The sequence below is a fragment of the Helobdella robusta genome, assembly GCF_000326865.2.
Source record: "Helobdella robusta unplaced genomic scaffold HELROscaffold_24, whole genome shotgun sequence".
NCBI lineage: Eukaryota > Metazoa > Annelida > Clitellata > Rhynchobdellida > Glossiphoniidae > Helobdella > Helobdella robusta.
This window is the reverse complement of record NW_008704261.1, coordinates 1,609,494-1,626,477: the sequence shown is the minus strand read 5'-3', so window position 1 is coordinate 1,626,477 and position 16,984 is coordinate 1,609,494. Positions and strand designations below refer to the sequence as shown.

The following is a 16,984-nucleotide window of genomic DNA, read 5'->3' as shown; positions in this document are numbered from 1 at the left end:
CTTATTGCAATTATTTTAAGAATAAGAACAGAAGTTCTGTTATTGACTTAGTTAATTCTAAGTTGTAATTTGTCCGTTTCATATGACGTGGACATAAATTTAGTATTATATATTGTTATGTCCGGAATAGCCTGGATCATATTCATCAACCAGTTCTTGGATTTTATCCTCAACAGTTTAATTAATTTTTCTGATGATGCCATTTAATTTTGTCCCTAGTTCGGTCGTGTTCAACAACAATGTTACTATTCAACTCAACTTGTTTTTTGTGTAAAGTTTTAAATGTTTTAACATGACCCTAACAAATTTTTGCTAATAATAATAGTAATAATAATAACTAGCAGTTATTATTCTAGACATATAAAAAAGATGGCCTAAACGAAAATGGCAATATTTGACAATTCAGTCTTTTGAAATGGCCGAAGCCGAGCCCTAAGTTTTGGCCTAACATTTGGCCAGAACAAATAGACATATACCTAATACCTAATAGCATACCTTATACTTTTACCTATTTATTAATTTTTGCAACATTGTGACGACAAATTATTATTTATCTTGTGTGTGATAAAGACTTAAACTTAAATTGTTTTGTAATGGAGTGATTTAAAATAATAATTTTCAATTCCATAAACTCATGAAATACAAAATGTATCTTTATAAATCTATATATCTTAAACATGGTTAAAGCGGATTAAAAACTGTAACACCTCAAACATAATTTTTTTTATAAATATGATAATTTCTTTTTATGTTTTTTAATAAATGTGTAATGGTTTAGCCTTCACACAAAAGTACTATTCAATAAAAAAATGTTAATATGTATTTTAATGTATATATGAAATTTAAATGTATGATTGAAGCATTACTGTAACAATAATTGAGTTAAATCAAAAAGTAGCATCTCTTCATTTAAAATCTTCAATTGAGTCAATTTCTGGTTAGGTTTTTTTTTTATACTAAACCTTTAAGGTATAAATTGCTTAATTACTTACTTACTTTTTTAACCGTTTATTTTGAAAACAATTAAAAAAAGGGCCAAATTTAACCAAGGGTTCTTTTTTAATTAATATTACATTGTTGCCTTACGGCAAGTACCTATTTATAAAATTTATTGTAAATGATATTTTTACGAACATTTAAGAGAGTGAACTTTGCGTTTACTTGAGAGCGGTTGTCAATAAAAATGTTTCAATTTATTTTTCAAACTCCGTTTCTGTTACCAAAGTATAACTCTGCCAACAGTAAATCCTCTTTCCAAACCAAATTGAAAATTCTTCTGCGTGCATCGGAACACTTCAACAATGGAAACCTTCCTTGTCTTAATCGAGGCGCCACTTGTTTCGAGTTTTGAGTTTTTCATGATCTTCATACAAATGAATATTATCGTTAAGAACATTTTAAATAAAATTTGTATTAAAAGAATTCTAAAATGTTAAACACACTAGTCTATTCAAACAATGATCTACTAATTAGACAATTATAAAACAACGGCTAATTGTTATTTTATGTACAAAACAATTAATTGATTACCTTTTTGACTAAACAATTTTAAAAAAATAATCAAAAGTTGCGACTGATAGCTAGAAACTTAGAAAATGTAAACTGATCTTAAATAAAGATAAAATTAGTTGAAATAATTTATTGATTTTGATTTATGGTTAATGAAATAATTGTAAACTCCACCTCATCAGCTTTTTTTTTGGATACGAATAGTTCATCCCATGCCTTTCCGAATTCCGCACCTCAATTTGTAGGATAATCATGGAATGTTTAGTTAGGTTCATAGGTTCAGTATGTCAGCTCTGTACATTGTTTGCTACATTCATTATTTAATTATAGTTAATTATATTTGCCTTTAATTTAAGTTATTGCCTTCACACTTGCACTAAATTTGGCAAAATAAACCGCAGCTAAATTGTATTTCTAAATTTGTAAAGCCCATCTCATGAGTCTAATTAAAAAGCGATTATTAGTTTATGTTATAAATTTTAATATTTACAAAAAGACTACATGCACGTATATAACACGCGTTTGATGTCAATAGACAAACTTGGCAACGGGATAATTGTGTCCTCCGTCAACGAAGATCAGATCACAGAAGGGAAGTTTACCTTCAGATATTGATTTTGGTACTTCTACTGTTGAGTCACCAAATCTAAACAATTTCAAACAAAATTAATTAACAATTTTGATAGAAAATTTTTTATTAAACACACATTAAACACATATATAAAATACTTAATGTTAAAGCGATTTTGAAGTCTGAATACAAAATATTTACTTTGTGATTTTTTTTTAATGCTTTGGTTCACCACCAGTTTCTAACACTTTTAAAAAAATTGCTGAAATTTGCTAAAATTAGCCACTGCGAACTCTAAACTTAGTGTTAAACTACATTTTTTGGTTGAAGTCGTCTCTGGTGTGGTTTCTGAGAATTGGAAAAAATCATTATTATCCCGTTCTACAAAAGCAATGCAAATATTACCAAGGCGTCACACTCTTGTTAGTCCCCCCAAAAAATGTTCGCTTGTGTCCTACTCAAACGCATTTGTCCCGACGCCGCAAGAAGCAGTTTGGCTTTACACCAGACAGATGCACCATTGATAAGATCCTAACATAGTCATCCCCTTTTCAGAAAAGAAGAAAACCGCTTTTGACCGCCTACGTTGACCTCAGGACAGCTTTTGGCTTTGTCAATTTTTGACCACCTTGTGGACTTATTATTAGCTGCATTATGTCACAAAGAAAATTTTCTCAAAATGTTCGGGATGGTAATGGTGTAAAATAAATTTAGGACTCCGATGGATTAGATTTTGAAGAGAAAAAAATGCTCCCTGTCACAATCAACAAAAAAGTTTTTACATACCTTGACTATCCCAATGATTTGCTCTGTTGACAGAAATGTGGACGATTTTTGTACGGTCGCTGGCAATTCATTTTTTGGATTATATATATATTGAGATTAAACTAAGATTTGAGACATCTCTGCGGGTGATTTTTCGTTAGAAACTGTTTCAGTTACAAATAACAACATACAAATTGTTAATTTGTTCACTTACCTTAGCTTCAAAAATATATGTGATGCTGAGATTTTTCGTCGAATAGTCAACACTCGTTCATATGACACTCAAGTATCTTACTGACAACTAAATCAATCTCTACAACGTTTACATCATTAACATGTCGCTGTTTGAACGTGAGACACGGTCAACAACCAGCATCTCTTTGAAGAAACTGAATGCAAGCAGTGGCGGATCTGAACAACTTTGATGAGAGGAAGCCAAAATTTTTAAAATGTTTCAACGTTGACCGGGGAAAGAAAATTTAAAAAATGTTTGCATGTTGTTGTTTTTCTTTTATTGCTTATAATGTCAATTTTTCGTCAAAAACAGTACTTTCCTTCTTGGATCTGCCAGTGGACGCTACAGATTAATGATGTTTGCGCAGAATCCTTTGTTTGTTTTAACAAAAAACAAGGTTAGAAAAAGAACACAACAGCCACCAGTCTTCGGGCTCATAATTAGACGTCTTCTTACTCTGTTTGGCCAAAAGACCACATAGAGTTATTAAAGCTGCCTAGGATTGACCTGCTGCTGTTGGTTAGACTCGACCTCGTGGCCACCAAGGCATATCTGATGCATCATATCTATGCATTCAGTAGAGCAGGACCTATCGCTTATCCATATTAGAGCATATTTAGCCTAGAGACATGGGCCAATTGTACAAAGTGAAGATATCTAGTGGACTTGGCAGCGTCCCTCTATTAGACTCGTTTATAATAATAATGATATTAATATTATCTTCGACCTCCGTAAAACAAACTTGATGGTTTCAGTAAATAAGTTTGCTATATAGAAATTTCGTTATGTAGATTTTGTTCGGGAAAAAACTATTAATATATATTGTTTAAAAGATGTTTATATGCTGTATATTTATAAAAATCAATCTCTAAATCATTTATTTTTATAATTGGAATAATAAGATGTGGTATAATTGCAAAAAAAATAAAAAGAAACATAAAATTATATGATTATATCAAAAAGCATAATAGTAAAACAGTATTGCAGGAACATAAAATATTTGCTATATAGAGATTTTCGTTATATAGAAGTTTGTTATAAGAAAGTCTGACTATATTTTGCTTTTGTGCATATCTGAATTTTGTTGATTAGAAAACAATCGTTCGTTCCCACTGTTAACAATTTTGATTGTAAAAAATTTACTGCTATCATCTCCGTTTCCTAATTTTAATTTATGTTTTATATTTTGAGCTCCGAACTTTTTTATTACGTTTAACAGCCTAGCAATTTTGCTTCCCAGATGACCTGGCGCTCCTAAACAGTGCAAGTAATACAATATCATCAGTATGTCATAAAAATTTCACGTAAAGTCATCAAAACAATTCTTTAACTTAATTATTTTATAATTAGGCTCAACATAGCAAAATATTTTCTTCAGTTTGGCTTTTAAAAAATTCATCACATGCAAACTGTATCTTTCAATACTAAATTCATTTATCTCTAAACTTACTTCACATGTTTCCCATTGGTTTCTCTAAAAGTTTAAATACAGTAACAAATTTAACAAATTTATAAAACACTATATTTTGTTTATTTTATATTATATATACTATTCAAAATGAAACTGCTAGACTGACCCTCAACAAGCCTCTTTGCTCTACTATCTCCAATCTCTTTCCAGTGCTTTATTGGTTTTCTGTCTCTGCAAAAATCATCTCCAAAATTGCAATTCTAACCTTCAAAATATTATTATCTAAATCTCCAACATATCTGAATGATCTCATATCCCGCCACGAACATGCCAGATCAACCCGCAGATACAACAGGCTTCCTAGAAATTCCAATAGCCCAATCCCATCTTGCTATCGTTGCTTCCATCATATGAAAAAAACTAAATACTTATCTTGCACGCATGCTCCGGACGCCTCTGAAGCAGCGATGTGAATCGGCAATATATTATAATAGTAATAATCATAATAATTATTATTATATAAAATTTGAATACAATCCACATTCAATTCTGTATCAACATATTTTGGCCATATTTTTTCTCCCCAGTTTTCATACTCCTGGCATTTTCGGTAGTCTATATAAATTCACCCTTTTTCACTTTACGCATCTTCATAACCTCGTTGATCACGGGGATTTTTATCGCAACGAATGCATAAAATAAAATTTTAGCTTCAAAAATATTATACATTTGAGAAATTATTCACTCACATTAAAACAATTGCAAAATTGCAAATCATTCATTAAATCTAAAATCATTACGCACCTGACTGTCAACCTAGATCCATTCAAACTCTTTTTGTTCAAGATATCAGGCAGTAGTTTGGCCATTCTGCCAGGTAGACATGGCTTCCCAGATCAAATGAATACATCATCAAATTTAAATTGGCAGTTAAGAAATTGAAACTTGAATGTCCAACGTTGAATCCGGTCTCACAAACTGTTTTGACAAGAGGAGAAGCAGCTAAATAGTGCAGAAATTGCTTTTGCTCAGTAACTTGTCCACTAAAGCCTTCAATACTGGAAACACCCACTGTTGCAGTTTTATAACTGTGATGTGTTTTGTATACGCGCAGTTCACATGTTTGTGTGTGGTTTTGTGTCAATTTTGTGTTTTAGCAGATGTGTATGTGTCCATTAATGAGTAATTGCTAACAACTTCATTCAAATAATAAAATTAAATCATATTGTTATTATTACTGTTATTAATATATAATAAAACGCACAAATCAAAACTTGTATGTATATAAAAAACAGAATATTTAATTAACATTTAAGAAAAACAAAAGCGAATGAATGATGAATGAATGGGATAAACGAATAGTTGAATAAATAGATGAATGAATGAGCAATTAATTGAATGTCGGAATGGAACAGTAGAAAAAATAAACGTATTAAAAAAATATGTGTAACATTTTCAAATGAATAAAATAAAATCAAAAATAAAATCAAAACAAAGAAAGGTTAAGACAAAGAAGCTAAAAAGCTAAATTGTGAGTATAATAAAAGTATTAGAAATGTAACCACAAACAATTAACAAACATTTTTTATGTCAATTTACACCAAACAAGTCTAATTATGGCTTGTCGCAGGTAAATAAATGAATGAATGAATAAATGAATGTACAAATGAATGAATGTACAAATGAATGAATGTACAAATGAATGAATGTACAAATGAATGAATAAACGAACGAATGAATGAATGAATAAATAAAGAAATAAATTTTATATGAAATAATAAATAAAAAATAATAAATATTCATTATATCCTTTTATTAAAAAGCTTTTACCTTTATTGTTTTTATCGAAATGTCAATTAAAAAGCTGTCACGTCATATTAGTCAAAAGACATCTGCGCGTAATTTTAACAAATTAAAAAAAATTAAATTTTAGTTTATTATCATTTTTACTTTTTCGTGATTTATTTATTTTTTTCATTCTTAAATGAGATTGTTTCTTTTGTTATTTTTTCTGTAGGTGAGATAAGTATGTAGAGATATATTTTGCACGATCTCGAAAAAAGGTATGTCTGCATATAATGGTATGCATACACACATTTATTACTGACGTGAGATGTCAGCGGAGTATCCAGGCACGCACAGCACTTGTTTTCTTATTGTTCAGCACTAGGTGACAGAGTCAATCAATTTCATTATTACGTTAATTAGCGAGTGAAGATGAATGAGAAATTGCATAATGTGACGCTGATGACAAAATGATAAAGAAAACAATGATGATGATTATGGCGATGAGGAGGATTATTTAACCAAAATAGATAATCAATAAATAGTTTATTATTGTTATAAACTAAGTTCTTAAAGACATAGCATTACTCCTATTCCTTAAATCTAAATATTTATGTTAACTATGATAATTATTTTTTGCATTTCAACAAATTATACCTTTTTGTAATCTATGTAAGTAAGAGATAAATAATTTTTTGAACTGTATTAAACTAGCGATGTCTATATATGTGCATCACATTTTTTTCATCTTCAGTAATTATTAGCTTTAGTTGGTGCTGGCTGTTTTTACCCTGTTGACTGATTTCTGTAATTCCTCTTCAGTGGTAGCCAAACTATCATGTCTTCTGAATACCTTAAATTTGTTATCCTTCGTCTTTCTATGTTTATTACTTCTTCGAAAACCTTCCTGATCTTCTCTCAATGCCATTTTTACCAAGATATTAAACAGGTAAGGAAATAATACACATTCTTATTTTACACCCATCCTGACCGGGAACCATTTTGCAGTTACATCTACTACTTTTACTTCAACAATTTGCTTCTTGAATAAGTTGAGTAACAATTGTACTATTTGAAACGGGTAACCTATTTTTAGCATTACCAACCATAGTCTATCATGTGACAAAGAGTAAAACGCTTTACGAAAATCGACAAAACACATTGTTCTCTGGGTTTTGCAAAATTATTATTTTTAAATTTACTATCTAATCCCTTGTTCCTTTTCCAGTTCTAAAGCCTGTCTGTTCTTCAACAACCTCTATTTTTTTTTTCATTCTTATTCTTTCTCAAATAATTTTCCGTAAAATTTTATTTGCATGTGATACAAGGGCGATTGCTTTGTAGTTACCACATTGTTTCAAATCACCCTTTTTGGAATTGATGGAAACAACGGATGTGTCCAATCCACTGGCAACAATCTCGTGCTTCAAACCTCTGTACATATCTTGTGTATCTTATTAAATACCGTTTTATCTCCAGCTTTGAACAATTCTGCAGACACATCGTTTTAAATCAGCTGCTTTACGTCATGCCAGTTATTTTATTGTCCAAGCAACTTCAGACTTCAGTGGTGAAGGCTTTTTATAAACTGGATGGTCTACAAACTTTTCATTAATCTTAGTTCTTGTTTTATCTGAGTACAGCTCTTTGCAGTATTCTCTCAACCTTTCTGCTACTTGTGTTTCTTCTGCTAAGTTTTTACCTGATTTCGCTTTTAAACACTGAAAATAAGGTTGAAACCTACGTGTTAGGGACAGTGCTGTACATACATTTTCTTGATGTTTCCTTTGCTGTTGGCAACTTCTACTTCTTTACATATATTCTCTATTTGTTATTTGTTCGTGTTTGTCGTTCCGTAATTTTCTTTTTATTTCAGCTTTTAACTATTTGTATTGTTTTGGGTAATTCTGCTTTGTTTTTCTTTTTTTCGCCATTGTTTCAAGGGTGTTATATCCATCCATTTTTTTCTGGTTTATCATAGCTTGCTATTTCTGCTTCAGTCTATATCAGATTTTTTTTTATTGTGCCACAATGTCTCCGGAGTGTTTTCGTTTTCAATTAACTATAATTCTTCAAACCTGTTTTTGACCGTTATTTTGTACATAGTTGCGTTGTAATCTCTGAAGTCCTCTAATCTAAGTTGTTCTACCGGTTGCGTTTTTGCTTTTTTCTTGACTTTAAATTTGAGAGTAGCTACAAGCAGGTTATGGTCTGTATCACAGTCTGCACCTGTATATGTTTTACAATTTTTCACAAATGTTTTCCATCTGTATGGTATTGCAAAGTAATCTATCTGATTCTTTGTTTTGCCATCTGGTGATATTCCTATGTACAGTTTTTTGGCATGTTGCTGAAACCAGGTATTTATCAGTTCTAGGTTATGATATGCTCAAACTTCTAGCAGTCTGTCATATGCATCATTAGCTTCTCCAATTTCTAACGGTCCTTTTACAACGCTCTCTTTTTGTTACCAACCTTTGCGTTGAAGTCTACCATGATCAACCATAGCTCTTTTTTGAAATAGTTTCAATCAACCCCTTCAGCTATGCGTAAAATTTTTGTACTTCTTTTTCTGTTGTTGTGTAGTTAATGCGTATATCTGCACTATTGTAATGTTTCTTAGAATAGCTGCTATCTTCACAGTTATTATTCTTTCATTGGTTGGATCATATCCATTCATTGATTTAGCCATATTTCTATGCAGCCACATCCCAACTTCATACTTTCTTTGTTCACTCTATTCTGAATATACAACTATATGTCTATTGGTCGTTTTAAAGTGACCCTGACCTTTTTATCTGACCTCTGATAATCTACACACATCCATCCGTTAATTTTCCATTTCTGTTTGTTTCCATCATTCGCATCTTCTTAAGTTGTAACTTTTTTTAGTCTTTATTATCGCAGCTCTGACATACGCAGCACCACTTACAATGTTGCAGATATATTATCTATATATCTTTTACTATGTTCTTCATATCTTAATCCATTAATTTGAAGCAGCCATCTTCGTCACAAAGGCTGTTTATCCTTTTCACACGACGTACACATGTATTTTATGTGCACGCGCAAACACCGCATCATATACGCTGAGTATTTTATAGCCATTGAGATGTTTGACTTAGCGAGCATTTGAACCACTGAGCCATCACGCCGGCCAACATGCGACAACTTACGTCGTATACCTATTTACCAGCCTCGAAAGGATGAACAGCTGGGTTGACCGGGGGTCAGCTACCCGGGTCGTGGGAGTGGTAGACGGACACGCTAACCACTCGGTCACGAGACCTTTAAACTTCCATGTTTCAAATTTTATCATATGCCCTAGTTTGATTTTTTCTTGCCCAGTAGCTAGTTTTTCGACCTTGTCCTTTATTAACAGAAGACGCGAATCTTGTTCACTTGGGCGAAGTCAGAGTCGGTATAAAGTTTGGCGTGATTTAATGTTTATGATGTAATATGGGAATTAGGATTGTAGGTCCCAATTTTTCAATTTTGCATCAGGTAGTATAAAGCTACCCTATCACAATAGACAGCCGTTGACAAATGTTTTTCCACCCATCATATGTAGAAAATCGTTTCAGGGTTCCTGTTGAGCCAGTCCATCACGCGTAACGCCCATTGTAGTAAGGCTACTTTAACTTTCGCTTTCTCCACTGATGGCATAGCTTCAACAGACAACCCCTTACTTGATTGCTGCCACCCTCACACCACGTCTGTCTATATACTGGGTTTATGTACATTAACAAGCAACACTACTTTGAATGTTTGAACAAAGTATTTGAAAAGCTTCAACTTGTAAAAAATACATCCAATTTTTATTGTTTATAATAAAAAAACATTAAATAAAACTTTGTTAAACTTGACCAAAATTTAACAAAACTGACCCGACTTGGAAATCTGGCAGTAAATCATAAAAGGCCTTAGACATGTTGAATATTGCCCAGCTGTCTACTAAATTTTCGCAATATTTTGTTGACCTGATAAATCAAATAGCAAAAATGAACGATAAAACAAATAAAAAATTAGCATTTTGTGAATATTGTTCAACTGATGTTAACATTGCGAACGCAGGCGTTTCATCTTTTAAACAATATTTTGAAAAAGAAGCTCACAAAAAAAATGTGAAAAATAAAAAGTAAATAATAAAATATCAAAAAAAATAAAAAAATATCAACGTTTTTTCACACTAATAATTTGCCTGCATCTAAAAAAATTGCTGCAGCAGAAAGAGCATTTGCATATCATACTGCTGTTCACTCATTATCGTTTAAAGCTGCAGATTGTACAAATCAATTTGATTTCAACTGTTTTTGCCGAATCGGAAACTGGTCGAAAATTTTGTCTGTTTAAACAAAAACACAGGCGATCATTCAAGTGTATTGGCTCCGAAATCAATTGAGAATCTTTTGTCGGAATTAGGCAGCGAACCGTTTTCTATTGCAACCGAATCGTCAAATTTTAAAGAAATCAAAAATTTTCTGTCATTATTCAGTATTTCTCGCATGAAGGATTGAAAGTTAAATTGTTAGAATTTTTAAATTTGCCTAGAGAAACGTCAGAAATGATTTTCAACTATCTAATAAATGTATTTGACAGATTCAAGTTGAGTTCTAATAATTTGAGAGCAATCAGTGCTGACAACACAAATGTAAACTTTGGTGGAGCAAAACAGGGGGTGGGTTAAAACAACGTTTTTGCCAAATTAAAAAACATTCGATCAAAATTGATTGCTGTAGCCTGCCCAGCTCACATTTTCCATAACGTAGCCAAAAAATCCTGGGAAAGGTTTTCACTTGACATTAAAATTTTGAGTTATTTCAATGGATCCAGGCTATGACATGAAAAACTTAAAGAATTTTGCAAATTCATGGAAATTCAATATGCCAAATTTCCAACTCATTTTCGCACACGATGGTTAAGCCTTGATCGAACCAACTATATAGTTATGGAGTGGCTTAAAATCACTAGTTTTGTTGACGGATGACATTCCAAAGGTTCTGGAGAATTTGTTCTCTGATGATTCAAATAAAATATACTTTTGTTTTTTACAGAGTTCATTGCAGCTGTATACTTGAAAAAAGACTTCGTGAACTCTGAAATGATAGAATCTGTTGATAATCTGTCACAAAAGCTCACTGAGAGGGTGCAGAAGAAATTTTTTGGTGCCATTGGTTTCAATTAATTGAAAATTCTAATTTCGCTCATCGCATAGATAAGACTTTTTAACATTTTATTCAACATTCAAAAGAAGTTCAGAATTACCGATTATCCGTCTTCTACTAAGTGGCTATTGCTGAAATCTGTTGAAACAATATCATTTGAAAATATTTGAAAATCTGTAGTTTTAATGCCAGAAATTTTTGTGAAAGATACTTAATTGATGATATTAGACTTTTAATTGCAATGCTGAAAGATTCAAAAGAAAGTTTATACGAATTACCGGTAGATAAAAAATGAGCTTTTTTGTTTCAAAATGAATCGTTCCTGGATTTTAAAAATTGGTGTACACAATCTTTACCATCCAACGTCAAATGCTGCTGCCGAGCAAATTTTTTCATCGTGCAAAAAGCAATGGACTGAAATTGTCTAAAAATTTAAACTGTTGAAAGTTTAGTAAAGGTCAAGTTTAATTATTTGTTAACATGCTCTGAAATGTACAATTATTTTTTGAAAAACGATGACTTACTTAAACAAACTCAATCAAGCAATAAGTATGCTTGTTGATTTCAGTAAACGTTTGTCAATAAACTGAATTTAGATTTTTTGTGAAAAATGTCCTTTTTTGGCAGAAAGTAAATGGGAGCCATAAAAATAAATCAGTTGCTAATTAATATTAATATAAATCAATTGAAAGCTATGTAAAACGATTTGAAAACTACGATAAAATAAGTTATAAAATAACCTGATAAAACAAAAATTAATGCCTCAGTTTAACCATATAATTTAAATAATTCATAAACATTTATTAATTATGAACAACTATGCAAAAGTTTCAAAGTATTTACTTTTAAATATTGTCAATCAATTGTTTACAAAATAATATAATAAATGACAAACCGATTAAATTTTAATAGCCGAATACCGATGTCATCATTGTCGAACTTTTCACAGAACAAGCCTCCACTGGGACACTGGCTGTTCTTAGTTACTAAATTGGTCAGTGTCAAAAGTTTGGTGATGTTTGAATGAAAAGTTGGTACCCAAATGGAAATCATCAAAGTAGAAACAATGACGACAGTAATTAATAGAACGGTTTGGAAATATACTTTTATTGCTTAGTTCAATTTAATTGATGCAACAATAAATTTATATTTTATATAACAATAATTTGATATACGAGTGTTGGAAAAGGACAGATGCATTTACATCTTTAATATAATTAGGATTTTTTAAAGGGTTGGTAATTTTGTAATTCAAGATGTTAAGCGTTCTTAAATACCTGTCAAAAGATAAAATTTTTTATCATTAGGTAGGGTTAATTTTAGTTAAAACATTTGAGTATGAAACAACTATAAAATAATATTTCACAAACAGCTATTAAATGTAGTATTTAAAAATCATCGAACAATTAAACTGAATTAATTAAAATGAAATTTTGAATTAATAACAACCTTTTCATTCGGTAGTTTTATGTAACCATGGAGACCCGTTGTTATTAAACAGACGCTTTTGGTGTCTGAAAAATTATTATAAGCACTGCAAGCACAAAAGAAAAAAATATGTATGTATGTATGTATGTATATATGCATGCATGTATGTATGTATGTATGTATGTATGTATGTATGTATGTATGTATGTATGTATGTATGTATGTATGTATGTATGTATGTATGTATGGATGTATGTATGTATGTATGTATGTATGTATGTATGTATGTATGTATGCATGTATGTATGTATGTATGTATGTATGTATGTATGTATGTATTATGTATGTATGTATGTATGCATGCATGTATGTATGTTAAAACCAAATCAGCGATGAGTGACACTAAACAGTCAAACATCTGAAAAAATCGGTTAACAATTGATATCTCGTTATTCGCTCACGTCGGCGTTTAATTGAACATTTTCGGTAACACAGACGCGCAAAAACCTTTGCAGCAAACAAGATATATGATTCATGGCGAAAAATAGCTCTCTGCTGTCGCCAGACCTGCCACTTATCATTTTGCAAATCTTTTTAAAAAATATTGAAGTGTTGTTGTCCATCGGGCCAAGAACCTCGATGCAAACAGGTAAAAAATCCATCGAGGGCAGGGCACCTTCATATTTTTTAAACTTTTCATCCGATGCCCTGGTTGCGGCCAAACCACTTTCTTTGCTGGTTAAGTGCACGTACCGTTCCGCTAATGTGCCCGGAACGGTTACGTCCCACGCCAGGCATCTACCGGCTCTCCAAGGAATCAACGTGCAGCCATCCGGACGTTTTCCATCCAACGCGGAAATTCCCGAGGGCTCTTTAAGAACGGGTATTGACGCCTTGGAGAAAAGCCGGCAGATGTAATCATTTAATGCGGAATGGCGCAACTGACGACCTCCACCTAAACGACAGACCAGGCCGTGGTGACCGAGTTCGTTAGCTTCCGCACCGCACCTACACAGATATTTATGGTGGACCGTTAAACCCAGACGAAAAACCAATGGCCATCCTGACCGTCTCATCATCCAGTCGGGTACCCACCGATGAGTTGGGCCAGGATCTCAACCAACCGCAGCTCGCGTCGCTTGACGCGGCCAGCAGACGAGCCGAAGTTGCATCGTCGGGACTAGAGGACAACAAAAACTGAAAAGTTGTTTTGTATGCCTCTTCCAGCAACCGAGCTTGAAAATGTTTTGCTCGGTTGGGTGATGCTGGTAGGGTACCAAGATTCGTGAAAGATTGCCGGAGCAGGGCAGACTGCAGGTCGAGCGTGGCAGCGGCAGATGATTTGTAAACAATAGGTGCCAGCTGGACTACGCTTAACAACCCCAGTCCCCCAAACCGAACCGGCAACTGGGCCTGAGACCAGCCCCTGTCTGTCAACTCAACATTGTATGTATGTATGTATGTATGTATGCATGCATGTATGTATGTATGTATGTATGCATGCATGCATGCATGCATGCATGCATGCATGCATGCATGTATGTATGTATGTATGTATGTATGTATGTATGTATGTATGTATGTATGTATGTATGTATGTATGTATGTATGTATGTATGTATGTATGTATGTATGTATGTATGTATGTATGTTAAAACCAAAACATGATGAGTGACATTGAACCGTCAAACATCAAGTAACAAATGGATTAACACTTTGATTTGTCGTTAATAGCACATGTCGGCATTCAGTTGGATATTTTCAAGCACACAGACACGCAGGAACTGCTGCAACAAGCACGAAATGTGGTTAGTTGCGAAAAACAGTTCCATGCTGTCGCCTGATCTGACGCTGATCATTTTACATATTGCCTTAAGAAATTTAAGGGTGTTGGGGTCCATCGGGCCAAGAACCTCGATACATACTGGCAAGAATTCCATCGAGGGGAGGGCGTTCCCATATTTTTTCATTTTCTCGTCCGCTGCCCTGGCCGCGGCCAAACCGCATTCTTTTTTTGTCAGGTTTACATATCGTTCGGCAAGGGTGCCAGGGACCGTAACATCCCACGCCAAACATCTACCGGCTCTCCAAGGTATTAGTGTGCATCCCTCCGGGCGCCTACCATAATGCGCAGAAATTCCGGATGGTTCCTTGAGAACCGGGATTGAAGCCTTGGAGAAGAGCCGACAAATGTATTTGTTTAATGCTGAGTAACGTGGTTGACGGCCCTCACCCAGGCGACAAACCAAACCGTGGTGCCCAAACTTGTCCGCCCCAGCGCCACATTGGCACGTGTATTTATTTTGAATGACCAGGCCAAGTCTGAAGCCAATGGCAAATCTCACAGACTCGTCGTCAAGCCTGGTGCCTACAGAGGTGTTGGGCCACGATCTCAACCACCCACAGCTGGCAACGCTGGACATGGCCAACAAACGAGCGGTGGAAAATTCGTCGCCGCATGAAGACAACAAATTTTGAAAGATTTTTTTATATTCTTCGTTCAAAATTTGGACGTGCGTACGGTCCCCCGGGGCGGACACTATGTATGTATGTATGCATGTATGTAAGTATGTATGTATGTATGTATTTATGTATGTATGTATAAATGAATGTATGTATGAATGAATGTATGTATGTGTGTAACCAAAATAAAAAAAACACCTATAATAAACTAATTAAGGCGGATCAAATAAAACTATGAATTTTTTTTAGATTTTTTAAAAATATAATCAAGTTACTGTTGCATTTAACACAAGCAGGTGTAAAATCATCTCCCAGTTTAGGTCTAACGTAAAACAAACTCATATGAAAATGTTTGAATTTTGAAGGAAATAAAAAAAGAAACTTTGCGGACGTGAAATTTTTACATCAACATTTGCTTTAATATTTATACAGTTTGCAAAATAAGGTGGCAATAAACTATTAATATATTTAAAGATAAAAACGGTTGCAAAGAATGCATATAATTGTTTAATAGTTAAAATCATTAAACCCAAAAATTATTTTATCCACGAATGCCAATTCAATTTTTTTAAAGCAAATCGTGATTTATTAGATCGAAAGCCTTTATCAAGTCTAAGAAGATACCCAGAGTTAGTCGTGAATTTTTCATGTTATCGATTACTTCATGTACCTATTCAGCAATAGCCAGTTCGGTCGAATGCAGATTTCTGAATCAGTATTTACTGCTAGATAATTAATAGTGGCAACACAAAAATGAAGTCATCTTGATTGTCATCGCCTTTTCTAATATCTTCAAGAATGGAAACAACAAAGAGATCGAGCGATAATTATCTGCATTTTTTGTCGCCTTTCTTATAAATTGGTATAATTTTTGATAACTTGAAAACATTAGGAAATATTCCGGATTTTAATGACATGTTGCAAATGTGAATCACCGGTATTAATAGTTCATTAATTAAGTTTGACTCTAAACAGGTTGAAATTGTAACTGGATGTAGATTTTTTTGGCTTTAAAATTATTCACAATTGAATATATTTCTGAATGGCTGACCTGATCGAGAAAGATGGAATTGTCGTTTGATCTCGAGAAAATTCGATGAAAAGCATCAGCACCCTGATCAAGATCCTGCTGCAGGACATTTATTCTGTCAACAAAATTTTTATTCAACGCATTGCATATTTCTACAGCTTTAGTGACTTTACAACCATTAATTTTTAACGACTCAACGTGATTAGATGATTTTTTGATATTTAAAATTTGATTTATCAAGCGCCATCTAACTTTAACATCTGAGTTGATTTGAGTAAATTTATTTTCATAATACTGACCCTCAGTTAAGCGTTTGGAGTTACTTTCTTATTTTATTAAATTTGCAGGTGATGGAGATTTGATCAACTTGACATATAGTTTATTTTTAAGTCTCATCTGCTGCATGAGTGCACTTTTGAACCAGGGTTTCTTAAATTTAGAAGAAAGGTTTTTTGATTTATTGGTGTGTCTGCTAACAATATCTTTTAATATGTTGTAAAAAAAGTTTGCAACAATAATTTACACCATTCACCATCAACAGAGCATCCGAAGTTACCAGGGCAAAGTATATTATATTGTTTAGTGTTGACAATATGTTAACAATTGGCCGCTTTTTAAAAAA

At 32.9% G+C, this 16,984-nt stretch overlaps 4 protein-coding genes across 4 annotated transcripts; all 4 read right to left on the bottom strand.

The window, feature by feature from the left end:
- Positions 1-1,216: 1,216 nt before the first annotated feature.
- Positions 1,217-5,360, bottom strand: HELRODRAFT_172719 (hypothetical protein; the record flags this gene model as incomplete). The annotated part of the gene is made up of 5 exons (XM_009019374.1): positions 1,217-1,363; positions 3,588-3,701; positions 4,531-4,554; positions 4,757-4,882; positions 5,301-5,360. 5 exons carry the CDS (start codon positions 5,358-5,360, stop codon positions 1,217-1,219), a joined length of 471 nt encoding a protein of 156 aa, XP_009017622.1.
- Positions 5,361-7,246: 1,886 nt separating this feature from the next.
- HELRODRAFT_79333 (hypothetical protein) lies at positions 7,247-7,438 on the bottom strand (the record flags this gene model as incomplete). Its single annotated transcript, XM_009019373.1, has 1 exon — positions 7,247-7,438. The coding sequence occupies one exon, from the start codon at positions 7,436-7,438 to the stop codon at positions 7,247-7,249; it is 192 nt and encodes a 63-aa protein (XP_009017621.1).
- A 993-nt stretch (positions 7,439-8,431) lies between these two features.
- HELRODRAFT_133761 (hypothetical protein) lies at positions 8,432-8,662 on the bottom strand (the record flags this gene model as incomplete). Its single annotated transcript, XM_009019372.1, has 1 exon — positions 8,432-8,662. A coding segment is annotated over one exon (231 nt), but the record flags the coding sequence as incomplete, so codon positions are not given.
- Positions 8,663-12,585: 3,923 nt separating this feature from the next.
- HELRODRAFT_172717 (hypothetical protein) lies at positions 12,586-16,472 on the bottom strand (the record flags this gene model as incomplete). The annotated part of the gene is made up of 4 exons (XM_009019371.1): positions 12,586-12,718; positions 13,377-13,762; positions 14,645-14,987; positions 16,384-16,472. 4 exons carry the CDS (start codon positions 16,470-16,472, stop codon positions 12,586-12,588), a joined length of 951 nt encoding a protein of 316 aa, XP_009017619.1.
- Positions 16,473-16,984: the final 512 nt, after the last annotated feature.